This window comes from Apis florea, unplaced genomic scaffold, assembly GCF_048593485.1.
Source record: "Apis florea isolate Af1SG1 unplaced genomic scaffold, ASM4859348v1 contig_2839_pilon, whole genome shotgun sequence".
Lineage (NCBI taxonomy): Eukaryota > Metazoa > Arthropoda > Insecta > Hymenoptera > Apidae > Apis > Apis florea.
Window position 1 is genome coordinate 1,807,397 of NW_028256653.1, and position 26,409 is coordinate 1,833,805.

At 33.2% G+C, this 26,409-nt stretch overlaps 1 protein-coding gene and 1 long non-coding RNA gene across 18 annotated transcripts in view; one reads left to right on the forward strand and one right to left on the reverse strand.

The window, feature by feature from the left end:
• Positions 1–21,566, forward strand: part of LOC147657778 (uncharacterized) — a 40,331-nt gene extending 18,765 nt beyond the window's left edge. Inside the window, exons 3-4 of one of the 2 annotated variants that reach the window (XR_015291808.1) lie at positions 20,799–20,864; positions 21,345–21,566. This is a non-coding gene — a long non-coding RNA (uncharacterized LOC147657778). Of the gene's footprint in view, positions 1–20,798 lie in introns of both variants that reach the window. The other variant, XR_015291809.1, reaches the window with a different exon arrangement.
• Positions 1–26,409, reverse strand: part of unc-13 (protein unc13 homolog) — a 101,191-nt gene that overhangs the window by 40,061 nt on the left and 34,721 nt on the right. For all 16 annotated transcript variants that reach the window (XM_086907326.1, XM_086907325.1, XM_086907321.1 and 13 more), the window contains exons 4-6: positions 17,506–17,583; positions 11,193–11,412; positions 6,419–6,539 (exon numbers count right to left, since the gene is read on the reverse strand). In XM_086907326.1, coding sequence (XP_086763452.1) covers positions 6,419–6,539; positions 11,193–11,412; positions 17,506–17,583 — 419 coding nt within the window. The remainder of the gene's footprint in view (positions 1–6,418; positions 6,540–11,192; positions 11,413–17,505; positions 17,584–26,409) is intronic.

Below are 26,409 nucleotides of genomic sequence, written 5' to 3' on the forward strand. Positions count from 1 at the left end.
TTCTATTTCTTATTTCCGCTTGTCGAAATATCCATTCTCTCGTTTCGAAACGTAACGATCAATATTTTTAAGATTCTGACTCAGGAAAAACGATTCAACAATTGATTTTAAATATCGCATAAACCTTTTTTCTATTTAATTAAGATAAAGAGAATAGAATTTCAAAATATCTCGGAATAAAAAAGTAAAATAAAATAAAATAATAAAAGAACACTTTAACCAAGGAGGACCAATAGAGTCATAGACTCCACAGTCGGGACACACGACAAACGGCTAAAATTTTTTTTCTTTTTTTTTTTTCTTTTTCCTCCCCCCATTCAGAGAAGACGAGACCCGGCCTTGTGCATGATACCGAGGTTTTCGGTTCGTTTCACACTTTCATCCTCGCATCTTTTTACCCTGGCTCACAATCGCCATTGCTTTGCCACCCTTTTTAACGTTAAGGACACATTCAAAGAGATCGGTATCTTACTGTGTCGGTACGATGTCACTGCTGGATACGGCCGCCTTCGATTCCGTTTTCTACACGTTTGTATACGTTTTCGTGATACTTCAACTGTCGTTGAATGAAAGTTGAATGGAATCGTGTAAAATGGAGGGGAATTTGGCGGTGAGAGTACAATGCGTGAAGAATTTTGAACTTTAATTGGAATTTTTATTTGTATTTATTTGGATTATCGTGTTTTGCTACAATTTACCTGATATAAAATATCACGTTTAATATAATGTGATTGAAGAAAAAGAAAAATCCTTTATTTGAATATTTATCGCATTAATCGTAACGTATGTTGAAGGATCCTTTTAAAAACTTTTTCATTAATATTATTGATTAGAAAATAGCGTTCTTGTTACTGTATATAATATTTTTGACAGATTTTTATTATCTTTGAAGTTATAATTTTGAAAAAAAAAATAGGAATAGACGAGCTTGTTCCTATATATTTTCATTTAAAAAATAAATATCCCTTCGAAACAATCGTAACTTTGAATCGTAAAAAAATATTCTCGTATATTCTTTTTATAAAAAAAAAAAAAAAACAAATTTCAAAACTTTCGATAAAAATATCATAATTTATTTACATTTTCGTTTACGGGGGGATATTCCATTTTTCAGAGATCGAAACGAGGGACAAAAATATTAATAGAAAACGCGACGGTTTACTTATTTCCACGATTGAAGTGGTTGTTTCGTTAATTAACAATCGACGGAAAATATCTGGAAAAGGAAATAACTATCGATCGATGAGCCGATCGATCGGCCCTCGACGAATACACAGAAAGCTTCATTAATTAACCCCATTAATTTATCGATCGCTTAGCAGCTTTTATAGAGATTTTAGATCCCGTTTCGAAATATTTTGAACCTGGCGTGTTGAAAGAACACGTGAAGAGCATCGAGATGATGATGCTTGTGTGAATAATAATCGAACTGGTAATCGAACGGTGGTAATCTCACGAGAATGAACTTTGCTCTGTCGAAAGGGAGAATAAGATAAAAATATATCTTTTATCGGATCACAGACCCATTCAAGAAGAACTGGATGGTTGATTAATTATCTCTTCCGAGGATCTCTTTTCCTTGCAAATTTTTTCCAATAATAAGGGTAAAAAAAAAATCTGTATCTGCACAATCGCGTACAGATTGGATTTTATCGGTTTAATTATTTCCTTCCAATTTGATTTAATAAAATATAATTTTCTCATTTACGTTTTAAGACTATAATACGTTAAATAGAAAGATTCGTAACGAAACGAGTCAAAAGTAAATAACAAATATTCGAGCTAATTAAATATTGAATTATAATATCCGTCCATAATCGTAATTTCAATAATTTCATTAAGCGATGACAAGTTCAGAATAAACAATCCTCCATCGATCTTGTTCAAAATATAATATAAACGTAATAATAATGATATCTCGTTCAAAATATAATATAAACGTAATAATAATGACATCAATAAAAGATAAATACACTTATACAGTTATATACTTTGCTAGTTCCAAAAAAAAAAAACTAATCGAAACAAACCTAACACAATCATCGGATAAACAATCCTTCATCGATCTCGTTCAAAATATAATATAAACGTAATAATAATGACATCAATAAAAGATAAATACACTTATATAGTTATATACTTTGCTAGTTCCAAAAAAAAAAAACTAGTCTAATCGAAACAAACCTAACACAATCATCGGATAAACAATCCTCCATCGATCTCGTTCAAAATATAATATAAACGTAATAATAATGACATCAATAAAAGATAAATACACTTATACAGTTATATACTTTGCTAGTTCCAAAAAAAAAAAACTAGTCTAATCGAAACAAACCTAATCATCGGATCGTTAATCGCCTAAAATATCGGATCGTCGTGTGTCACGATATAAACGGTACCGATCGATTAACTAATTCATCCTGGTATTGTCTCATTACGGGATCCCGACTAATGAGCTGCGGATCATCGATAATAGCTCTTTGGAAGGCAGCTGCATCGCTGATTAATTTCCCAATGTGTGAAGGCGCGATCAGGGAAACAGCCATCCTGGCGGCCGATTATCAACGCGTGCCGTCGAATTATCGCCACGATCAATCGTGTCGAATTGTTTGCCCAAAGTTTACGGGGGAGGGGGAAGTGGACGCGAGTTTTAGCCCACTTTCCGCCACACTTTGGAACGACGACAATTTTGCACCCGGAAATTGCAATCTCGACCGACCGTTGATTACTTAATAACTGATAATGAGTCCGATCGATGATCGATAGCAGTAGAATCCGTAGAATTGTATGGGGTAATGGATCGAAGTACGCCGTGAATAGATTTTAAAACATTATATATATATAAAACGTCGAGTCGTTGAATTTTCATTTATCTTTTATTTGATTTTTGATCGTGTCTTGGAAATATAATTAAAATGTCCTGCTTATCGCATGTAATACAGCTCTCGTAAATATTTTCTAAGATTTAAATGTACTTCCCTGCTATTTATTAAGAGTTTAATTCATTTTAATTAGGGGACTTATATTATACCCAACGAATTTTCGATATGCAAATATTTTAAAAATATCGAGTTTTGTCACGAGAGTTATCAAAACATCAAAATATATTATCCCTATTTTTCTTTCGAATAAATGTTCTGCAACGTCATACCGGCTTTGACGTCGATATATTAGTGACGAGAGAATAACGTATGGCATAGACTGACAATCGTAAAGATATCTATCTACATATATATTTTATATATATGTACGTAAGTGATTATCTTTAAAATCGACAAGGATTATATTCCAAGGATGAATTCTTCGTGATTATGGAAACGAACGCGTAAGAAAGAGATAAAGAATCTGATTCTTCAAAATGGCCGATCTCTGTGTAACACATTTCTCACGAGATTCTCGACATTTTTCGATAAAGCGAAACCATGGATAACATTCCATCGCACATAAGTTTTCTTCCAGAAGACGAATGTAAATGCATCGCGAAGAAACTAATCTCTAAAACAAGGCTTCGCGACATCGAAGATGGAACAATTTTTCACCCGTGATTAAAAATGCTGCGTGAAATATTTTTACAATGTAAATCCTTGAAATCGATAAATCAAGATTTCCTATGTTTCAAATCTAAATCTATATATGGGACGAAGTCGTTAATTCCAATATTCTCCAGGAACGCAATCGGGAAAATGGTGGACGGATTAGGTTAAACCCGATTTTAATACTTTTGACAGAGAAATCGATATTAGCGATGAAGATAGAGTGAAAGTTTGAGAAAATTTTAAAAGAAGAAGAAAATTTATGAGAATATCGTTGATCGAAAAGAATTATATTGCGAATTAATTTTTAGGGGATTGAAAAGTATATTTTCAGAAAATTAAGCATCGTTGATCAACTAAGTGAATGAGTTCGATACGAATTTTTTTTATTTTTTTTTAAAAAATGCTACGACGACACGAACGGTGTTAAAACGGCACTTGTGAATAATGCAACAGTTATGAATATTACTCAGAAGCTTTCTTTGATTTTTCCAACTGTATTGTTATACATTTTAATGTTCCCTGATGAACGAGACTTAACGAGTTTCGCAACTCGTTGACCGCAAATGCTTTCCAACTTCATCGATTGAGGAAAACTAGTACCAACGCTTCAATCATTATAAGAAGGGTTTCATAATTCAACGCATGTTATTGTTTACCAAGTCGTTACAGAGATATCGTGTCAAGAATATATAGAACCATAGCAAAATAATTTTCCAAATATTTACATTTACGTATAAGGATCATGTATTGCGAATATCTATCGTTTGGACAAAGTTATAAACCTTTGATTGTGAAAACGATATTTAATAACGATATATTCGAGATATATTTTTCATCGTATTTCAACAAATAGTAAAAGTTTTACAACCACGTGTTTAATTCTGTTCTTCCATGATCGAGTATTCGTGTCTTTGAACAAGAGAATACACCGAGGATCTTTCATTTGAGAACATCCATCTATTTATCTGGTTTCGAACAGACGTTGTCACTATAATTCCACGTCAATATCGGGCTGAATATAAATTATGATCCCGGTAATGGAGTGTTAAGCCGCTTGCTCGAATCATTTCCAATGAGCCTCGTATCACGAAAGTTGAATAGCGAGGTGATAATATCTTAGATTCGTCTTTTTGTAATTTTTCCTTGAACATATCTCGTAACATAACAAATTCGTAGATTTTTACAAAAAAAAATTCATTTAATCAACGAACTTGATCTCAATTCTACTATATATCTTTCGTTTCAATTTTCAATTTTTAAAAATCATCTGTAATTAAGAAACTCGCGAATATCTATCTCTTTATTCACAATAATTTTATTAGATATAAACGAATTTTCCAATTCTTACTAATTCATTCCTACAATCTCCATATTTCCTCAGAACTTATCTACAAATAATAACCTATAATTAAAAAATGTATCTATCTTTCCATTGTCAAAACAAATTCACTCCAATACTTCCAATTTCTAAAAATCATCATCAACAAACAACCTCTGTTTTCAAAAAATTTCGTCCCGCTCCAACCGATCTGTACATTTTACTCAACCCATCGTCCCTCCTCCTTTCCAACCCCGTTCGAAGAACTAAGTTCTCCAATTGTTTCACCCGACAACTCAACAAGCCTGGCCGAGTTCTTGCGCAGCATAATTCTTCGCCCGTTTCGTAACCGTGGCGAGGGACAAAAGCGTATTAGTTACAGTTCTTCATTTCGAGAAAAACTGGGGAGAGGAAAAACCGTTGGAATATTTTTAATCCGCCCTTCTTCTCTCTCGTGTAGACGTAGACGTTTCCACAAAAAAGAGAAAAGAAGAAAAAAAAAAAAAAAAATAACGCGACGTCGCCTGTCGCGTAAACCAGTCAGCAAAACGGTTCTAAGGTTCGTGGCCGCTTTCGTGGCTCTTTCGTATTGTACGACTAACCTAAATTCACCTATTTCACTGCCGCTGCACATTCTGAATACCCGTCTATTTGCCCGCAAATTTGCTACGTTCCACTGGACCCCTCTCCCTCCCCTCCCTTCCATGAAAATGCGAGGAGGGGAAATAAAAAGAAGAGGGAAAAAAAAAAAAAATAAAAAACAAAGTTTCGAGAGCTCTTTTTTTCTTTTTTTTTTTGAAAACTTCGCGCCACCATTTTACTTTACTTTATTACGCTCGAGCGTAACAGATTTACAATTTGCCCGAATTTTAGTTAATTCGTGGGAGTGGAATAACACGCGGGCTTGTTTTCCTCGGTTTCCTCGGTTTTTGAATCGGGATTCGGTGTAACAAGTTGCTCGAATTTTGGGAAAGGGGGAGGAGGGGGGTGGAATTTGTTGAATCGTGTTTGGAATCGGGTTTAATCGAAGTGTTTTTCAACCCTTTTTTGAATTTTTTTGAGAGCAAGATCCGTTTATATGTATTTCCCCCCCGATTTGAAAATTTCGGGGGAAAATTTAAGCTTCGAATTTCAATCGTGAAATTAATTCCTTTTATTGATTCGATCGATCGATTCCCAAATTGTATTTCGGGAAAATTTGAAATTTAATTTATAGGAATCAACGTTTTTCAATATTCTCGTTAAATTTTCAAAAGGATTCGAAGGCAGCTGTTTTGAAGCAGTGGCTATCGTAATTCGTAACATCACGTTTATAATAACGTCGAATCTAAAATTGAGAATTGTCAACTTTCCATTTCGCGTTTGGCAAAAGCAATGGCGACGATCCAGCCATCGGATGGATCGATCGACTGAGTTTCTCTCCTGACTCGTTCGTTGCCATCGATCGACACTCTTTTTTTTTTATTTTTTTTTTTTTTCTTTCCGTCGAGTCAACTATGCTGCGACAAAATGAAAGAAAGGAGAAGAAAGAAGGAAAAGATATGTGCCAAGAAGAACTCACCGAATCAGCTCGAAGATCTCGGGCTTTTCTCGCTCCCTCTGCTTCATTCTCTCCTTCATCGCCGTGATTATGCTGTTCGCCTTATCCTCGGCACCGTGCTTCGAGCTTTTCTCTGCCGCCCCTGAAAAATAAAAAAAAAGGAAAAGTCATGCTCTGGATAAGGATTTCTATATTAAAGGAGAAATTTTCACTCGTAGAAACGATTATGTTGTATTTCGTTTCGAAGTAAATTGAAACAAAGTGTACAAAGTGAGCGCGCGGATAAGATTGCTTCGTTTTTTGGGTGAATTTATTTTTGAAAAATAAGAAGAGTTGTCCTTGATTTTCCGTATTCATTGTTAACGTTACTTACCTTTTTTATTATCTGATTGCAACGAAAAAGTGTTTTTTATTTTATCATAATTTAAAAATTCTTTTCGTCTCGTCAAATTTTTAATATCTCATCATTTTGTTTTTTTATTATTATTATTAAAGTGGATATTTATGAATTTAATTTCCTCGAAAATGAAGTTCTCTAAACGAAAACAAAAGAATAAAAATTTATTCCATATTTTTTGCTTAATAAGAATGTTATCACTGTGTATATTGAACAACTGTTTCTCATTGGTTTAACATTTCATGGAAATTTTCTCTCAATAGAGGGAAACATAATTTAGTTAAAAGTGACAGATAAACAAAAATCCATGGATTACGTAATTATTTTTAATCTAGTTGATCTAGACAGATATATTCCCTTGTTGCATGACTGTACTAACGGAATATATTAACGTAATCTGATTTAATCAGTTGGGCTGTGGGTCAGTAACTAATTCAGCGTGAACACATTGTTGCGTTGGATTAAAGTGGTATTAAAAATAATTCATCCTGTGCTATATATTAAATTTCAATACTCTACGATAAATAAAACTATGTAAGATCGTAATATCTTTTCGTGTGAAATATTTTTAAACGAAACAACGTATTTTCTTTGCGAAAAATAAATCCCTAACCTATACTTCATTCAACAAATTTAAAAATATAGGTTAATTCCGTCCAAGTGTCTGAGGTTAAATTTAAAATCTAAAATTGCACGTAATTTAAACTATAATTATCATGATATATATATATATATATATAGCATGTATAAATAAATTTTATTTTTTTATTATACTTAAGAGTCTCCTTAGTATATTCTACTTATAACCTCAGATGCTGATCAGATTCCAAAGATGATTCCGAAGATTTTGAAGTAAATAGATCTTTCGTGAATGAATTATTTGGAAAAAATACATTTACGATTTGTTTGCGAAAAATTTTTATATTATAATTAATCCTGTAATTCTTTAGGTTTAATTAGGTATTTCTACAAGTAATTCTCACACAATATAAATTTGCAAACGTGTCTATACTTATTACAGAAACAACAATTATTTAATCTCAGTGTTTTAAATCTACATTTTCCAATACCATAAAACTTGTCCTCGTTAACTTTTCCTTTGCAATCTTTCTTTCATCATTTCGGTGCAGAAGGATTCAAGGACGCGCTCTTGAAACCTTCCACGAGATGCACACGCGTCGAAACGCAACAGTCGCGTGTTTCGTCGGCCGGAAGACTCGAGGAGCGTTAATTTTCCGGTGAGAAGCTCGTTTCATCCATCTGGCCTCAGCCAGACCGGAAATTACGCGTGTTGATCGTTCGGATGCAAGGCAGAGGAGCGAAAAATCGACTCCTCCCGAATAATGGCAAGCGCGAAAATGGACAACACCTTTGGGAATTCGTGACGTTTCACGATGAATCGTTCGGGGAGGGAGATGAAAAAAAAAATGTCTGAATATTTCATCGATAATATCGGCTCCCGCACGAATGGAAAATCGATGGTCCCGAGTTTGTTGTTGGAAAAATTCCATTCGTTGGAAAAATGTTTCGCAAATTTCGGAATGGAAATCGTTGATGCGAATGATGAGGTTAACGATGGAAAAAAACAGTGTAATATTGCGATTGATATCCGTTACAAAAAAAAATATGCCATTGAAAAAGAAATGATTTGCAAGAAGATGATTCAAAAGTGATTAATTTTTTATTTTATTCTCGAATTATTGGAAACGTCTGAAAAATCGTGTGCATGTATCTGCATATTTTAATTATCTATAAAAATATATATCTATATATAAATCTATATATTCGTGTTAAGGAAATAATTATGATTCTATTAATGAACATTATATATTTTAATTATATACTTTTTATTATGTTAGATTAATGATGATAATAGAAATTTTATAACGCAGAAACGGATGAAATGTAAAATTGAATTAATTTTACATTTGTTCTCGTGTGGGTTTCATAACGATTCTACAAAGATTTCATTTTCCATTTTGCATATTCATAAAATTATAACATTTTCAAATGTACATACGTAGAATGTGGAATTACATTCGTAAGGAATAAAAAAAAAAACTAACTAAACTAAACTAAGAAGAAAAATCAGAAAGAAATGTACGTTCGTTCAACCGTACATTTCATCGACTGTCAAGATTAATTAACTACTAACCTCCAAGAATAACAATCTTTTAATCCTGAGAAAAAGCGTTAAGTGAAATAAAACGTTGAATCGCTTTTAAATTGTTTTTCATATGAAAAATTATTTCAAGCAAGAGTTATATGGTATGAAAAGGAAAATATTGAATATAAAAATTAATCTTATGCTCTTTAATTAAGATTCTTCCTTTAATAGATGAAAAAGAAAATAATTCTAATGTATTATTACATATATTTACTTTTAATCTTTTGTCTTTAATGTCCTTTTATCACTAGTGTTATTAACAAAATTTCAATTATCATAGAATTTACATTTATCTGCATCAATCAACATGACATTATTAATTATATTATTAACAATCAAATATTACTGCAATAGATCGTTTCGATATACTGGTTTGCAAAGAATTAAACAGAACTTAGAATTTCACCCAGTTTTTGAATAATATTCTCTACGTGGAATTTATTGAATTCTTGTTTTTGAACGATCATCCATTCAATTCGATGATTCTCTATGGATTATATTCAACTTATCTCGGTTAATTGTCGAGATACTCGACAAATAATTATACAAGACTAATAATTTAATCCCTGTCGAATATTAGTAATTTTCTAGCACGTTCGAATAATTAAAAGCTAAATTCACTTAATAATAAACTTGACAAGAGAGAGCACGTAGGATTCCCATTGCAAAATCATTATCAATTTCCACGTAGCCGCATTTTCCACGTGCGGATGCGTTTGACAGACTCCACCACAATCCTGCGTATGAATAATTTACATGAAATTTTAATTAAAATATTTAATTTTCATGCACGATCTGATTAATAGTTTATCTCATGGCGGATTTAAATATTGATGTGCAATTAATTTTCCAGCTGTTTTAATAATAACACGAGCAAATATACATGAGATAATGAGATAAGTAGTGGTCAAGCAATGAAATGGAAAAATAATTCGTCCTTTCGTTTCTATTATTCAATGATTCTATAATAAAGAATTCTTTTTTTTTTTTCCAACAATTTAAACGTATATTATATATCGATGATGTAAGTATTTTCAAAGGAGTTAAAAATGTATCTGTTACTAAATTAACCTCGAAATTTTAATCGATTAATTGTCAATCGTTTAATTCTACGTCATACCGTAGATCACACCAGAGATCAATTGGAAAGATACGCCTTCCTCTCCGTGATTCCTTCCGTTTTTCGCCTCACCTCTCGTTAATTGCATCAACTGTTCTCGCTTCTGGTAATTAAGTTCGTAATTGAGGAGGAGCGCGGTGTAATTTTACCACCGTCTCCTCCAGCGTAGACTCGAGTTTAACGTCGCGACAGTTTTGTTTCGTGTGCAGATTCCAATTTATTTTATCATTACCGATTTAATTGGAGTTAATGCCGTTCTGTGTTACAACTCGAACGTTCTATCCATCGGAGTGCACGTGGAAATGGTGAAGCTGGACGCGACAATTTCTTTTTTATTAAATTTGGAGGACATTTAATTATAACAGAGCATCGTAATTTTTTTTTTATCAGAGTTTTTTCGCTGATTGCAAGATAAATAATGATGAATGTTTTGTAAGGATAAGTTATACAAAAGGAGGGATCAAAATTCTTTTTCTTGGATAAAGAATCAATTCTTTCTGGAATCAATTCGGAATTGTTATCAAGAAATTCGTTAAATTAAATTTATGTATACGTTGTAACCAATTTCACCGAATTCTCTCCTCGAAAGATAATATTCCATCTCGATTTACCTTACTACCAGCTTACAAATACAATTAATAGAATTGCAGATAGTTTAATAATAACCCGTCTAAATCACGGATTCACGGATAATCTTCAATCTCTGTTATTATTATCAATATCCGATTAATCGTCGAAATTTATCGTACAATATCCCGCAAAGTAAACTGTTCGAACGAGATTATAATATTTTTGAAGATATTTCAATATTGGTTATAAAATATATAAACCATACCACATTTATCAATAAGATCGACCAGAACTTTATAATATCCTTCCCTTGCATTCATTTCCAACATAACATTGATAATATGATTTTTAAATTCTCTCTTCTTTTTTTTCTTTTTAACCATATAAAAATTCCAACATATCATGCACCACACTTGGCAACAACACGAATCTTCATCATTTTTTACCAACTATAGAAACGCGTGTCAAAATTCAACGAACGAATGATCGATTATAAAAAATATCGGGAAAAAAAAATATGTAAATAAAATAAATTACTCACTTTGCAAGCAATCGGCGTTCAGCAGGTCCTTGCACTTTTCGTGGCACTTGACACCGCACTCCGTGCACCGCACCCCTTGCCGGGCGATGCCCCAAAGAAGGCCCTCGCACTCGTAGCAGTAGGTCGGCGAGGTGGCGGTCCAGGTGACGAATTTGTGAGGCGTGGTCGAGGAGATCGGGTAGATCATCGCCTGCAGCGTTTTCTTGTACACGTGCATCTTCTGCGGGTGGAGTATCGTTGCGCAGACAAGTTAGAATAAACGAAACGAAGAGGATTCAACGGGGGAGGGGAGGTGGAATACTCTTCATTTGCAAGGATCATTCTAATCGATCGCCCCGCTGCTTCGCTGCTCATTCGAAATTTCGATGGGGAATTTGATGAGAATTTTTCCACTCCTTTTTTAATTATATATATTTTACCTTGGACAGAGATCAATTTATTTTCTTTATAGTGGTCGTCAATCTCAAGTATACTTTTTTTTTTCTATTATTTATTTAAAGTTAAGGAATAGTATTGCAAAAGAAATTTTGTTAGCAAAGTTCAAAAGTAGGCCTTTCTTCCTTTTACTTGTCATTGCCATAAATCCTGTTATAAAAATTACTAGTACGACAATTATGCAACATAGTTACCCAATTATCATAGCTCTACTCAAGAAAAATAAAAACTCGTTCCTCCATTGATTTAAAAAAAAAATCAAAATTCTCGATTCCATCGATTCGTTGGAGCAGGGGATGCGTCGAGGTGATTCGCGCGTTACCAATCAACGAAGAGAGCGCGGACAGACACGGGTCGAAATCGGGACCAAAAAACGCTATCCAACGCTTTTTCCACAGTGTATCTCATCAAACTCGATACAACCCTCCTCCTCTTGCTCCCAAAATTCAACAAAAAAAAAAAAAAAAAAAAGAAAACCACTTCATCCACTTTTATCCGTTTCGAAACCGTGTCCTACACTCTCTTCCACTACCTTCCACAATCATCCCTATTATTCCTATCGTTCCTATCGTGAACTCACCTTTCGTGTGAAACTCTTGCTTCGTTCTCATGCAAGATCAAAGGTACAAATATATATATATATATATACTCACTTACTATATATATATATACATATATTGTATGCGTGTGTTTACTGTCAAGTCTCGGTGTCATTCATTCGAAACGTCACGCTAGCTCTCGTACATAATTACGCGAACAATCATAACGTGCCAGAGGGGAATTGGTGTGCCTGGCGAGACCTAATTACATACGCAATCCTGTGTGTGTGTGTACACGGATTAAACAAAGGGGGGTGGGGTGGAATTTCCACGGGGGGTGTTGTTGGTTGGCTGGTTGGTTTTTGGAATGTACACAAGAGTCAAGTGTTGAACGGAGATTCTCAAGGATTGTCTACGCTCGAAATATACGATGCGTTGTTCATGCATCTTTGTTCTTTCGAATTTCTCGCACTCTAACTCGAGGGGGAGTTGCGTGGCGCAAGGGTGTTTTTTTTTTTTTCTCTTTTCTTTTTTCCAACGCGTGTGTGCTCGTCGATCGCAATGCCTGCGCTGCCTGTGATCACGTGGGCGGGTGGACGATGATACACGAGGGAAAAAGGGGTTCGGGTTCTTGCGGTTGTACATATTTGTTATATCAAAGAAGAGTGTATGTTTGATTTTGCTCCTCTTCGAAAGGATGATTGTTTGCCGATCTTCATTTTGTTAACTTGTAAAGGAGATGATAGCGGAGTGATGTACTTCGCGTACTGGAATAATTGTATTCCTTTCAATTAATGGTGAACTCACGTCTCTTTATTATTTAGAGATCCATCGTATTTTCTCCAATTCGTTGTAATTTTAGTAAAGTTTGTAGCGGTTGTGGGGATAATTTTTTAAAAATTCTTTCGAGATGTGCAACCACGTATAGTCGAATGAAGGTTTATTTTTGATTTAATTTAATTTTACGGGTAAAACAATCTTTATCTTTTCACTTTGACATTCTCTTTGAAATCAACTTTTAAATTTTTCGTATTATTTTCTCGTGTTTTCTTTTCTTTTTTTTTTTTTTTTTTACAGGTAATTGTTTCACCTTTACTTTGAATTATCGAAAGAATGATCCAAGATATTCAAAATCAATGCACGTCACATGAACGAAATGTACGGTACGTGGTTCAAATATTTCAAAGGAGTTAATAATAAAACAGCAAACTCTTCGAATCTCTGCTTCGAATCTCTTTCAAAAAAGTGAATTCGTATTTGATGTGCACAGGCAGCGCAGATCGATCTTCCTGAAATTGGCGCAGCAATAGGAGCGCTACAAGGAGTCACAGGATCTATTTCTTTCGTGTTTTCGTAGGGTGATAAAACGGGCTCGAGGATACCAACCCTCGTCCCCGTTCTTCTCTGCACGATTTTTATCTTTCTCTCGTATCGACACTTCCGAAACTGACTTCCTGGTCGGATGATCGACGAAAAACGTTTACTGGCCACATTTCTCTCGTGGCGGGGGGGAAAAAAAAAAAGAAAAAACAACAACAACAAAATTTTTTTCCTATCGATTGCAATCCTTGGCTTCGTTCGACTAGTCTTTTTTTTCCTTTTTTTTCCCCCAACCAAGAGAGAGAGAGAGATAGAGAGAAAGAGAGAGAGAAAAAGAGATGGAGGGTGAGCACGTTCTCTAGATGTCGTATTACTATTGGAAACGCTCTGCAAGGGGGTGTAAAAAGCATCGATCCGCTAAAAAGCACTATAAAGGTAATGTCGTGAGCTCAGGATGTTCCACATATTCGTTTCACGTCATTCGTTTTTTTTCTTTTTTTTTTGCTTCGCGTATTTGCAGCCTATTTCGACGAGTTTTCCGAGAGCGGGAATCTGAATCGTTATTTTCGAAACGTTGAAAGAGGAAACTTTTATCTAAAATTATATCGGTTATTCGACGATTATTCTTATTTCGAAAATCGTCGAAAAATGCCGTTGCGTTGTTGCAATTTCTATGATTTAGATCAGATCTACCCGTGATCTTTTAACCCTCATCTTTAATATCAAACTTCAAATCGTAAACTTCAATATACCGAATCAATTTCTCGATAATCGTAAAATAAGACACCTCGCAATTATTGCGTACGTTCAATCGATTTATCCAATTGAATTGAAAGAGTCGAGTAAAGTTATTCGATTTGACAAACGATCGAGTGTTTCCAATTTTTATCCAATTATTTGCTTATTGGTGACGAAAGGGTGAATTGCCATTCGAACCATGGATATCGGATTTGCAAACACGACGAATACGAGGAACATCCGACACTCGTGATCAGGAATCGGACTCTCCTAGCTCTATCCTAATTTATACTCGGTTTACATGACCATTGTAGCATCTCATATCCGCGAGTACCTACACGTGACCCACATACATATACACACATCGCGATGATACCGCACGTTTCGACCGCTACGTGGCGCTCACGTTTGGCAATGCTCGCGACGAGTGTGTACAAATACTTATTATGCAGATATGCGTATACTCGAAAACGTTCACCCTAGCCGCTAAAGAGAGACAGAAAGAGAGAAAGAGAGAGACAGAAAGATAGATAGGAAGAAAGAGAAAGAAAGAGAACGATCATCTCGTCTAGATTCGCTACGTATTTTGCTTTTTCTCGTAGAACGTGTTTCAGAACAGAAAAAAAAGAAACGAAAAGAAGACAGAGAGAGAAAAGACAGATAGAGAGAAAGAGAAGAAGTGATAGAAGTAAAGCAAAGAAATAGAGAAAGGAAGGAAGAAAGAAAGAAAAAGAAAGATAGATAGAGAGAGAGAGAGAGAGAGAGAGAGACAGGTTGGGCCACACTTACGTGAAAGAAAATAGCGCGGAAATGAGGATAAAATGCAGCACAGTTCATGTGAAAAGAAAAAAAAGTTATCAGAAAAATAATTATAGTTTAGTTTAACTTCGTCGGCGAGCTTTCGTCGCTGGATAACGCTTGGATATGTTCTACTTTCGTTATCGCTTAAATTTTATGATGACGCGTTTCTCAATATGCGTGTTCGATTACAAAGAATCGTGAATTTTCGCCTGTTATTCATCGTTACAATAAACACGGGGAATAACTGATAGCGCAAAACGAAATTCGCGCCACTCGACGCCATTTTCAATATGGCGGCCGATTACTTAGAACCGCTGGATCCTTCGGCTAATGACGTTTTCCTGAATGCGAATCCTGCTTTTGACAATTCTTTCGACAAAGCGTGATTTCGAGGTTACGTGATTTTTATTTAACCTTTCTTACTTTTTTTCTCTTCTCGCTCGCCGGGATCGAAACGTTATTCCGCTTTAAATTATTTTTATTCGTATTTCTATACGACACATAGCTCGTTTTAATTATAATAAAAGCGCTTATTTATTTTTCAGAGTGATGAAGGTATTTTAAAAAGTGAATTTCTTTTATAGATTCTTTTTCGTCCTTTTTTTTTTTTTCTTTTATTTGTTAGGAAAAGATCGAGAGAATAAATTTTTGCCAGATATATTGTTTAACTCGAGAGATCAAGTTATTACGATTTGCTTTTAAGATTTAACGAGTTGGATAATATGCGTTTTTTTTATATCTTTGAGAGAATTTTAAATATAAAAATATTTAGTTTTGTTAAAAGATATTATTGTTTGGTTAATCCGTATTAAAATTTTCTAATAGAATTATTTTCATCTTTTATACCTTTATCAGACCAAAAAATAATAAAATTTGTACAGTTTGTTTTTTAAGTGTGGAGAATATTCTTAGTATTATTTAGTTGCAGAAAATTTATTTTCGTTAAAATGAACATTTTATTTTCATTATAAATTAGATAATAGCATTATAATAATTTATAATAATATTTGAAATATGTACTAATATATATTATTCGTTGAAAACGTATAATTTGAAATTGCAAATATAATCTTTATATCTTGTTGTCAAGTTTTAACACAAAATATGATTAATCATTTTAAAAATTCTCTCTCGAAAGATTGAAAAATAATTGATAAAAAAAAGAATACGAATATCAGAGATGCAAAAGTAAAACCATATCAATTTTTCTCTAGTCTAATGGTTCAGAAATGTTAGCAAGGATATTTCATTGAAAAGCTCAAGCTTCAAAAAATTCCACAATACTTTATACCTTGCCATATATTTTCTTGCAAATTCAATACAATTTTTCTCTTTCTTCTCTAAAGTTTATCAAAATTTTAAAAGTTATTCCAAGCTATTCTCATTTTCATTTACATTGCGTATCAATTTAAATAGCAATTAATATGAAAACGCAATTTTATTTTTCTTACTTTTTCTTTAATATCGTGAAATATTTTTTCAAAGTTTCCAAACTTTACAATCCGTTCTTCAAAACCATAAAAATAAAAACTCACAATTCCAATCACCTCAATCTTTTCTCCAAAAACTTGAAAAAAAACAATCTGTGCAATTTATAACCCTCATCTTCGCGTTATCTAACGACCTTCGATAACGCATCAAGGTCGCCTATCGTCCTCACGCGATCCCCCAATCAATGTCGAGGAGACCTCTCGTCGTTTTTCTTTTTTTATTTTTTCTTTTACGACACTCGACACGATCGAATTTCATCGCGTTCCAACGTGCTATTCCGCGAATGATCCACGCTAAGATTGATTATCAAGATTCTTCTAAACGAGCTTCATTCGCGGATATTAAAAAAAAATTCCCCGACCAGTGAAGTTTTAATTTCACTTCGCCTCCTCGATCCTCGACGTTTGCGCGGGAAACGCTTTCTTCGTTTCAAAACAAATCTAAACATTCCAGGAACGTCGATTTTCTCTGGATTCCTTCCCCTCGATCGCGTTGGCAATCCAAGTTTTGCCTGGATAATCATCTTTCGTGTTTGTGCGTCGCGTGAAAAACGTTCTAGCATATTATTTTTCATCGTTACGATAAACATTGCAATTTTAGATATTTTATGAATAAATAAATAAGGAATTGATATTGTGAAAATTGTGAAAAGATCCATTTTCGATCCATTTTCATTTTTATCCATTCCATTCCCCATTCTTATTTATTCTTACTCATAAAATAACACGATGATGATGTTTAATAAAAATTATTGGATACAATAATTTAAAAGAAAATTCTTTTTGCTCTTAATCTCGATCTCGAGAAAGGAAATCACGTTTTTCACGCGAAGAACATATATTATAATTTCAGAAGTTACGATGATCGTTATAAATGTTTCTCGTCGTTATGCAATTAAGCGATTATAAAATATTTTATACGAGATAGGAAAACGCGATAAGATGGCGATGATGGCTGAAAAAGATAATTGTTAAAGGACGAATTCTTACCAGCTCCTCGTCGTTCAAGGTCGCTCTTGGCACCGCCGAGGTTAGACCAGCCGCGTTCCTCTTGGTCGCCGCCATTGTCTGAGAAAAGATAGAGAATTAATTCTCGTCTGATTCAAAAGAAACCACCGTCATCCGGTCTATCTATTGTGTAGACAGAGATAAAGAGCAAGGAAGAGATGAGAATGACGAATTAGGAAAAGAAAATAAGAAGAAGAAGAAGAAGATGAAGAGATATAAGTGAGGGTGAAATCGAAGGGGAAAATGATAAATAAGTGAATATTATTTTATATTTGCACAACGAGATTATATTGTGAAAAGATACAGATCAATTTTCTTTTCTTCGATTTTCAACGATTTTAAAGAAAGAAAAGAAAAGAAAAAAGTGATAAACAGATGAAATAAATCGTACGTATATAAAACGTGACACCGAGAATTACATTTGGCATAGATCGTTCTTGTTCCATTGATATTTTCAATCCGTGTACAATATAAATTCTCCGCGTTGTTGAACGTAATTGTGTGTAATGGAACATTGCAATTTGAAAAATGAAAAAAAAAAAAAAAAAAAAAGATTTATGAGAGAAACGTATCATGCCAAATATATTATTGATATATATTTGCGTTGTTATTTACAAATGTTATTTACAATCACGATAAGATGTGTTTTATTTACATTGGCTCGTTTTCAAAGCCGTGCTCTCAGCATTTTTGTCGTGGTCAGAGTAAAAGTTTCTCGATATCTAACGCAAAAGATAAACTTTAGCGCAAATTTAACGAATTTAAAGAAGAAGATACTTCGATCAATGAGATCAATGTTAGATCAAATATTAGCAAAGAACGGTATTTATTAACAGTTTCCAGAATAAACCGCATAAATCGATTATGAAGTGAGATATTCGATAATTCGATAATAATAATAAACAAGTGCGCAATTCGAAGTGCCAACATTTCATCGTATTTGCGAGCCAAACTCGAGAACAATATTATTCGCATAAATATCGAGGAACACGAGAATCGAGAAACTCTCTGCTCGAGAACGAATTCGTTTCATTTGAGAAACCAAAGAAACACAAGTATTATCATTGATGAAAAACACTTAGAGAAGATAGCGGAAATGTATGCTATAAATCAGCCCCATAATCGAATGTATACGAAATAAAAATAAAAATGAACGATGCGAAGATGTATGTCCGGGTATATTTATAAAATATATACACAACGAGTAAACAAATGAATAAAACGAATAGATAAAAATGGAGGATGAGCAATAAAAATCATAATTGTGAGCGAGTGAAAGAGAAAAGGGAAAAGATGATAATAAGAATAAAATGTAGGGGATAATGGTGAAAGGCGTATAGCGAGATAGAGGTGATGAATCTCTAGAGAATCTAATCCAATTAGCAATATTGGCGCCTGATGTGGCGCACGGTTGGCTAGATTTCAATTAAGATATTAATGCACGGGGCCCCGTGCACGTTGCATGCGCTACTGTCTTGCCTCCTTTGGCAACAGAACTGCTAACTCGTAGCAGCTAATTTCGCGCCTTCGTCTATACGCTCTCGACTCCATCGCCTTTTTCTTTCAAAGCTTTCTCAAAAGCGTGTTCATATTGTGCGTGTATATATATAAATGTATATTCACAGGCATTTTATTACACGGGGCACCGTGATCTCTTTTCACCTTTCTTCGAATACATTGCGACGTATTGTGAATTATACAAGGAATACTTACTTACAAGGGAATTATTGTAATAATCGTAATGATCATAATACTTTTTTAATCGAACACATTCTTGTTATCGTTTTATCGGGATAAATCGTTTTAACAGAAATTATATGGATCTGTTATATTTTCTTTTCTTTTTTTTTTTCTTTTGGTTCTTTTCTTTTCCGGAGGACGTAGATAAGATAACTTTGCTGTCCCTTTCTCACTTTTCGAAATTAAATATTGTTTGTTAAGAAAGAAAAGAGATAATTATTAGAGAGAGAGAGAGAGAGAGAGAAAGGAAGAGCAGGAGGAACAGTTTACGGAGATGTACTCGTTTCGTATCTTCGAAACTGTTTTTCTTTCTTTCTTTTTTTTTTTTTTTTTGAAAGATTCAAAGACTTTTTACTCGTCTAACTATTAAGAAATTAGAGATCCTTGTTTCGCGTGTATTAAACAGATTTGTACGTTCAGTGAAGAATATATTTTTACAATATTTCACGTAAGAATTTTCAATTTAACAAATCCTCGCAAAGAGATTTCGATTTCTAAAATTTTGAAAATAATATAATCACACGGAGTCATCTATTAACTTGCATATTTAATACACGCTAAAAAAACCACGACCTCCTGAAAATACAAATACGTGTCATATTATTTATTTAACCCACTAATTGACTAATTAACTGCTCTACCCATACATGCGATCATCGTGGCGAACATTCTCACGCGTGCGGGTACACACCGAGAAGATTAAAATGTACGAAATAAAATGAAATCCACGAAAAATCCGCGACATCGACTCGAGCGGCCATCGACTCTTCTCCCTGCTTTTTAATTTCGATCGAAAAGTAGGGGCAGCGATATACCATAATTTGACAACGCCGTTCCAGCGTTGTCGCGGACGAAAATAGAGCATAAATACACGAGCAAGAGAACAGATTGAAGTACAAAGGCGGGCAACGATTAAAAAACAAATTGGCGGCGAGCAACGCTTCCTTTCATAACGGCGACGGAACTACTTCATAACTACGCCGTTTCTCACCACTTTTTAAATTACCATATTACGCGATAATTATATCGCGAAACGAGCGTGTAAAATTAGCTTTGCTCGATCCTTTCCTGGTCAGAAAATCTTCCTGTTATTTACGATCAAGCGAGTATTTAACGCAAAAATGGCATTCGTAGGAAAGAAGAGGCGTTGCTTTGCGTTCGTTTGAAAACAAATAATATCGAAAATAAACGAGAAGGAGAAGGCAAGCGAGTGTAATACAGTATCGCGGATGCGAACAAAAGTAAAATCGAGCAAAAGTAATCAAAGGTGAGAGAATAATGGAGGAAAATAAAGAGAGAGAGAGAGAGAGAGAGAGAGAGAGAGACAGAGTGAGAGAGAGAGAGAGAGAGAAAGAGAAAAAAAGGTGTAATATCAATGCATACAAGCTGAAGCATGCGCTACGTACAGCGAAACACAAGCCTTTTTATTTAAACTTCGTTAAGGAGGCATTTAATTAGTACCTTCAAGACCTGGAGGTAGAGTTTTTGAGATTTTTTGAGAGGTTTTTTTCAGTGAGTGGTTTTGTTTTTTTCAGGTGTTCAGGTGGATACAACAACGGGCGCCACAGAGAACAAACAAAGAAAAATGGCATTATATGCCGGTTAGTACGTGTATCAATTGCAGCATCTTTCTAATTAATTTTTTTTTTTTTTTTTTTCTCTCTTTTAATACCTCGTACGTTATGGATAACATTTAGAGATTAGAGACACGAGAGAGGAGTGGAATAACAGGCGTATCGATCTTTCCACCGAGATGGATAAGATAAACAAATTTGCATGTCAAGAAACGTGACCGATTCGTTCTCGTTATCGCATAAGAGTGCAATTTGAAACGGAAACTGTAGCGTGATTTCATTGAGAAATCAACACTTTATTATTATCATTCCATCTCGTTGAACTTGAAAATCTAAAAATTGTTGGATCCGAGTCGTACATCCTCCACCCTTTCGAATATATCGAGAATTTCGTTTAAAATTTCGGTTAAAGTGAACGTCGAATCGCTCGAAAACAAGGAAAAGCTCGGCCTCAGACTCGGTTTCCAACCAATTTTTCGAGATTCTTCATCATCGATCGCCTTCGAGCTTTTGTTTCCGGTTCGACTCGGCGGGACAATGCACTTCTTGGACCGCGGGGGGCTCCAAGGACCAAGGTCACGACGTTACACAACAACCAAGAGTAAAATAAAAAAAAAAAATCGTCGAACATCGAACATATAGAGGGATGACAGACAGACGGGGGTCGAGATTTCTAAAGAGGGTTGAAAATTCGAGCAGATTCGAGGATGGACGGATAACCTCGCGGAGGATAACTTTATCCTCCTCGAATCTTACTTATATCGAGGAAAAAAAAAAGAGAAAATGTATCATCGAGTGCAAATACGTTTGGGAGTGAAATTTTCGAGAAACGTTCTTGAATGTTATTTCTCGTTACACTGATAAACTGTTGAATTGTGAGAGGATCATTATCATTTTCGATCGTCGACATTCAATGGTGAAAAACGATTTTTAAATATGCAAGCCTCGAGAATTTTATTTCTCAAATGTATTTGCACTCTAATTTCATCGAAGTCCATCTGCATCGATTGCTCTAGACTTCACACAGAACACATACGCGACTAGATCGAGCGAAAATCGATATGTATTTGTCATTATGGAACTTTGTTTGGCATTGAGAGAAAATTGAACGTTAGGAAGTTATAGTTTCATAGAGTTATTTCTCTAAGTATTGAAGATTGCATACATAAATTGCATACATGTTTTGTAGAATAAAAATTGTGTTAAATTAATAATGTTGTGAACATATATTGTATTACGTATTATTTAACTCGATTTTATTCTCTCTTAAATGAATACATTATTCTATATTTAATAATACAATTAATTGTTTTTAAATCTAAATATTTTGTATTAATACAATGAAATAATTAAAAACATTAATCAAAAGTTTTTGAACAATGAATGGCAATTCAATTTTTATTTGACTTTAAGTTAAATTGAAACTAAATTACGTTGCTTTTGTTTGCACATTTTGTTTGTAGAATAACAGGAGAGAAGTATTTAAATTAAAAAGTATAGAGAGTGTGATCGTATATAAATATAAATATAAAAGATAAGATTAAATTTAAATGGAATTATAATTTTTTCTTCTTTTTTTTTTTCCTTTACGATTTTTTGCTTAAATCGTTAAATATAATCTGTTCTTTCTTCTATCTTTGTAAATTTATGAGTAAATGGCATATAAAATTTTGCCAACATCGAGGGATTTTATCTTGGTTTTCCACAAATGCAAAATTCTCCCCTGTATTTTCTTTACTCCAGACATAACGGTTAAGTATTAATATTACCCTTGAGGTATAAGAAGTTGAGGCACGCATTTGCATGGTTCAAATAATCAATTATGAATGATGCAAAGATAACTTTGCCTCAAAGTCGTCTTTTTTTAGAAATTGTCGTAACGTCTTGCTTTACTCGCACTATAAAAAATTTCAAATATTATTATCTAAAGAATAAATCATTTAAAAGAAACAAGCGAATTATTCATGGAATTTAAAAAAATCTAACATATATTTAAAATAAAATAAAAGAATTTTAAATTCTTAAAATAAAATTTTAAATAATGTTTTAATTGCACAATTTCGTGATTCGGAAAGCTAAAATTGAACAAAAATTTCTAATTTTCTTAGTTTTTAGTTTTTAGATTACTTTCAAGAATTTTAAATATTTATAAAAATTTTGCTCGTTTCGAGACAACGTGAAGAAATATTTCGTTTAAAATACAATAGATAACTTTGAAAATATCCTTTTGAATTTTTGAAATTTGCATAAAGTGATATAGAAAATAATTACCATTTATGTATTAAATTTTTCCCATTTCAGATTTGAAAATTCAATATTATTTCATTGACTTTAATTCTAATCGTTTGAAATATCTGATTTACATTTCTGAAATTCTCATTCGTATAAATGAATAAATATATAAGTATGATTAGTTAATAGTCATGTGGCGCTAGTATCGTCGTACTCTCATCATCATAATTTCAAACCTTCATTAAGCTCGTTATACATTTATAAAATGATATTTATAACGACAGGAATTGAATTTCAAATATAAATAAGAACAACAAAAGAAAAAAAAAAAGAAAATTCATCACGTGCCAACAAAATGTCAAAAACCAATTTCATAATTTAAATAATTAAAATAATTTAAATCTGGCCGAGTTACTTTGTCCCGTCTCGTGCCATGTTTCTTTTTTCAAAAAATCACATACGAGAAACGTAAATAATTACAGTAATTGAGTAATGAGTTTTTTTTTTTTGCTCAAAGTTAAATAAATATTTCTGCTTTTAATAAACGAATAACGATCGGGTCGTGCTTTTAAAAGTTTCGTTTAAGTCGTTATGTGAACACGCAAAGCTTTTCAGGACTAGCAATGGCGCGTGTGACGTAAGCTCGACGTTTTTTGAACGTCCTCTCGAGCACGCAGGTAATTACACGCCAGGCCGCGTGTTGGATACAGAATCTCGTTCGAGTTTCCATGCTCGGTTTTCCTCGCAATTAACATGTTTTTCTATAACACAGAATCCCATTCTCGAGAAATTTCCATATAATTTTCCCCTTGTGTCGGATGGAATGAATTATATAAATAAAAATTATTACGAAAGAATATTGTTTCAAGAATATATCATATCGTGGTAATTTTTGAAATAATTTCGTGAAATCTTTCAATATGGAACAAAAGAATGTTCTTTTCATGTTCCAATAATATTGTATAATAAAATAAACGATTGAAAATATTTTGTGAAATTTCAAGATGAATTTAAGGTAGAATCGAGAAATTTTCTATGAATGTGAAATTTTATATAAACAAATTTTAAAGTTAAAAGTTCGTAAAGATAAATTATATTTATAAGAGAGAAATTATTAACAAATGTTTGATTATTTGAAATGACGATGGGATATATGAAGAATCGATAAATTTTTTTCGAATAAACAAATAATAAAATATTTTATTTTGAAGAAAGAAGAAAAATAAAATAAATATTTTATTTGAATAATAGCTTGTTTGTATGTTTATTTCATCCTACTATTCAATCCTATTTTGCAAAAAAGCATTGCGTGGAATATTCAACATTTAATTCTTAACAATGACTTTTTTAAAATTAGAACTTTGTTATTTCACGTTCGAATAAAATGTATTCAATTACATTTTATTATTAATTTCGATTGCATACAGAGCTTCATAGCATACTAATTTGACATTTTTATTTTTCGACAAATATTTATTTTTGAAATCGCTTCAGGGAATTTTTATATTTGCCCTATCGTATGTGACCTTTTTTTTCTTTTGATATTTGGATCCCGTTTTATATCATTTAAAAGCAAAAATTTTAGATTTATTTGTAATTCACAATATCGAAAAAGAATTTTAATTCGATGAATTAAATAGTAATATTTATTTAGTCGAAAGGGGAATCGTACAAAAAAATATTCGAGGCGGAAAAATCGATTTTGACTAACAAAGAATTCCGTAATTTCTTTTGCAGAATTCTATCGTTGAAAAATATAGAACATGCTTGACTCTCGAAACTATTTATCAGTAATATCTTTTTGTTGGAAAAATCCATTTAAATTGCGTGCATCTGAATTTGCTCGGCTATTTGTTATTCATATTTCTCGAATTGAATTGAATCAGATCGTATATACAAGTTGATACCAAATTAAAAGAAAAATAATATACGAAGTACGTGAGTTGTAAATATAAAATTCTATTTCTTCAAGAGATCGATTCAACGAGATTAAAGTTTGAAAATAATACTATTCTGTTGTAATTGTTCGTGGTTATAACTAAAGCATGATAATATAGAATTCTTTTCGAAAAAATTAAATTTTCGTTATATTTTATTCGAACAAATATAGATGCAACAATATATATATATATTATAAATTATTGAATTTCTTTTTTATACGTATAAAATAAAATCTCACGAATATGTTAAACTTTACAATCTCATCATGCTTCTTCGATTTGAACAAATACACCAAAAAGCGTACTAAAATTTAAAGAAATATTGATTTATCATGATATAACTTGTATCATTATATCTACCATCTTTATTCTTTTATAAAATTATAAAAGAATTAACGATTGATCCGTTCAACAAAGAAAATATCACAAATATTTATATATCATAAATTCTTCAAAGAAAAAGAACAAATTGCTCGTTCTAACCATATTTGTATCATGCTTTAAAATTCATAATTCCCGTTCAATTTTCTCAAATTCTGCCAGAATTTTCTCTCGATCCATTATTATATAACGTTGGATAAGACAAGGAAGGCGGCGTTTCGAATCACGAAACACGCGATACGCGAGTGTTTGCAGCCGTTTTCGTCATTTTCTCGCATGCGGGCGCCATTTTGTGCCCGCTAGACGCGTCACGTGACGGCTCGATCGTGAAATGGCGGCGCAATCGTGAACAGAGATCCGACAATGAAACCTAGATCGGATGAAGAAGAATCGCTTATAGCGCGAATTCGTGTCAGACACGCGTTTCACGAACACGATTCTCTTTAATGGCGTCCACGATTTACGGAGAAGCTGTACGAATCACAACGACGATGGTAATCTGGTAAATGTTACTCCGCATGCTGGATTTATCGTGCTGTGAAAGCAACCAGGAATTTATTGGCAACGTCAGTGTGGAGGTTTGGCTTTCGAAATATCGGGTACGATTGAGAAATTATGGGTGAAAATAGACGAGACGACGGAAGATCTTCGCGGGATATGTCTCTTGGCAGTTTTAAATGGCGGCCATTCATCGTCCTCTTGTAAATTGCGGATTGGAGTGCTTTAGTCGTATAAATTCGACTGGCTCGTTCCAATAGATTCCTAAATTAATTTTAATACTTGGAATTTAAATTCGAAAATCTATTTGTTGTTGAAATTCGTTTGAGAAATAAGAAATTTGATTTACAGATTTTCGGTGTTTAGATACGAAGAATAAAGTAAGATTCTTTTAGGTTTTTACCTTAAAGATGATCTTCTAATCTTTGATTTTCAATAACGTTATATTAAAACGAATTCCATGTAAAATTGAAATTCACTTTGGAGAATCCCAAATGATTTTTAAACTTGAAAATGTACTT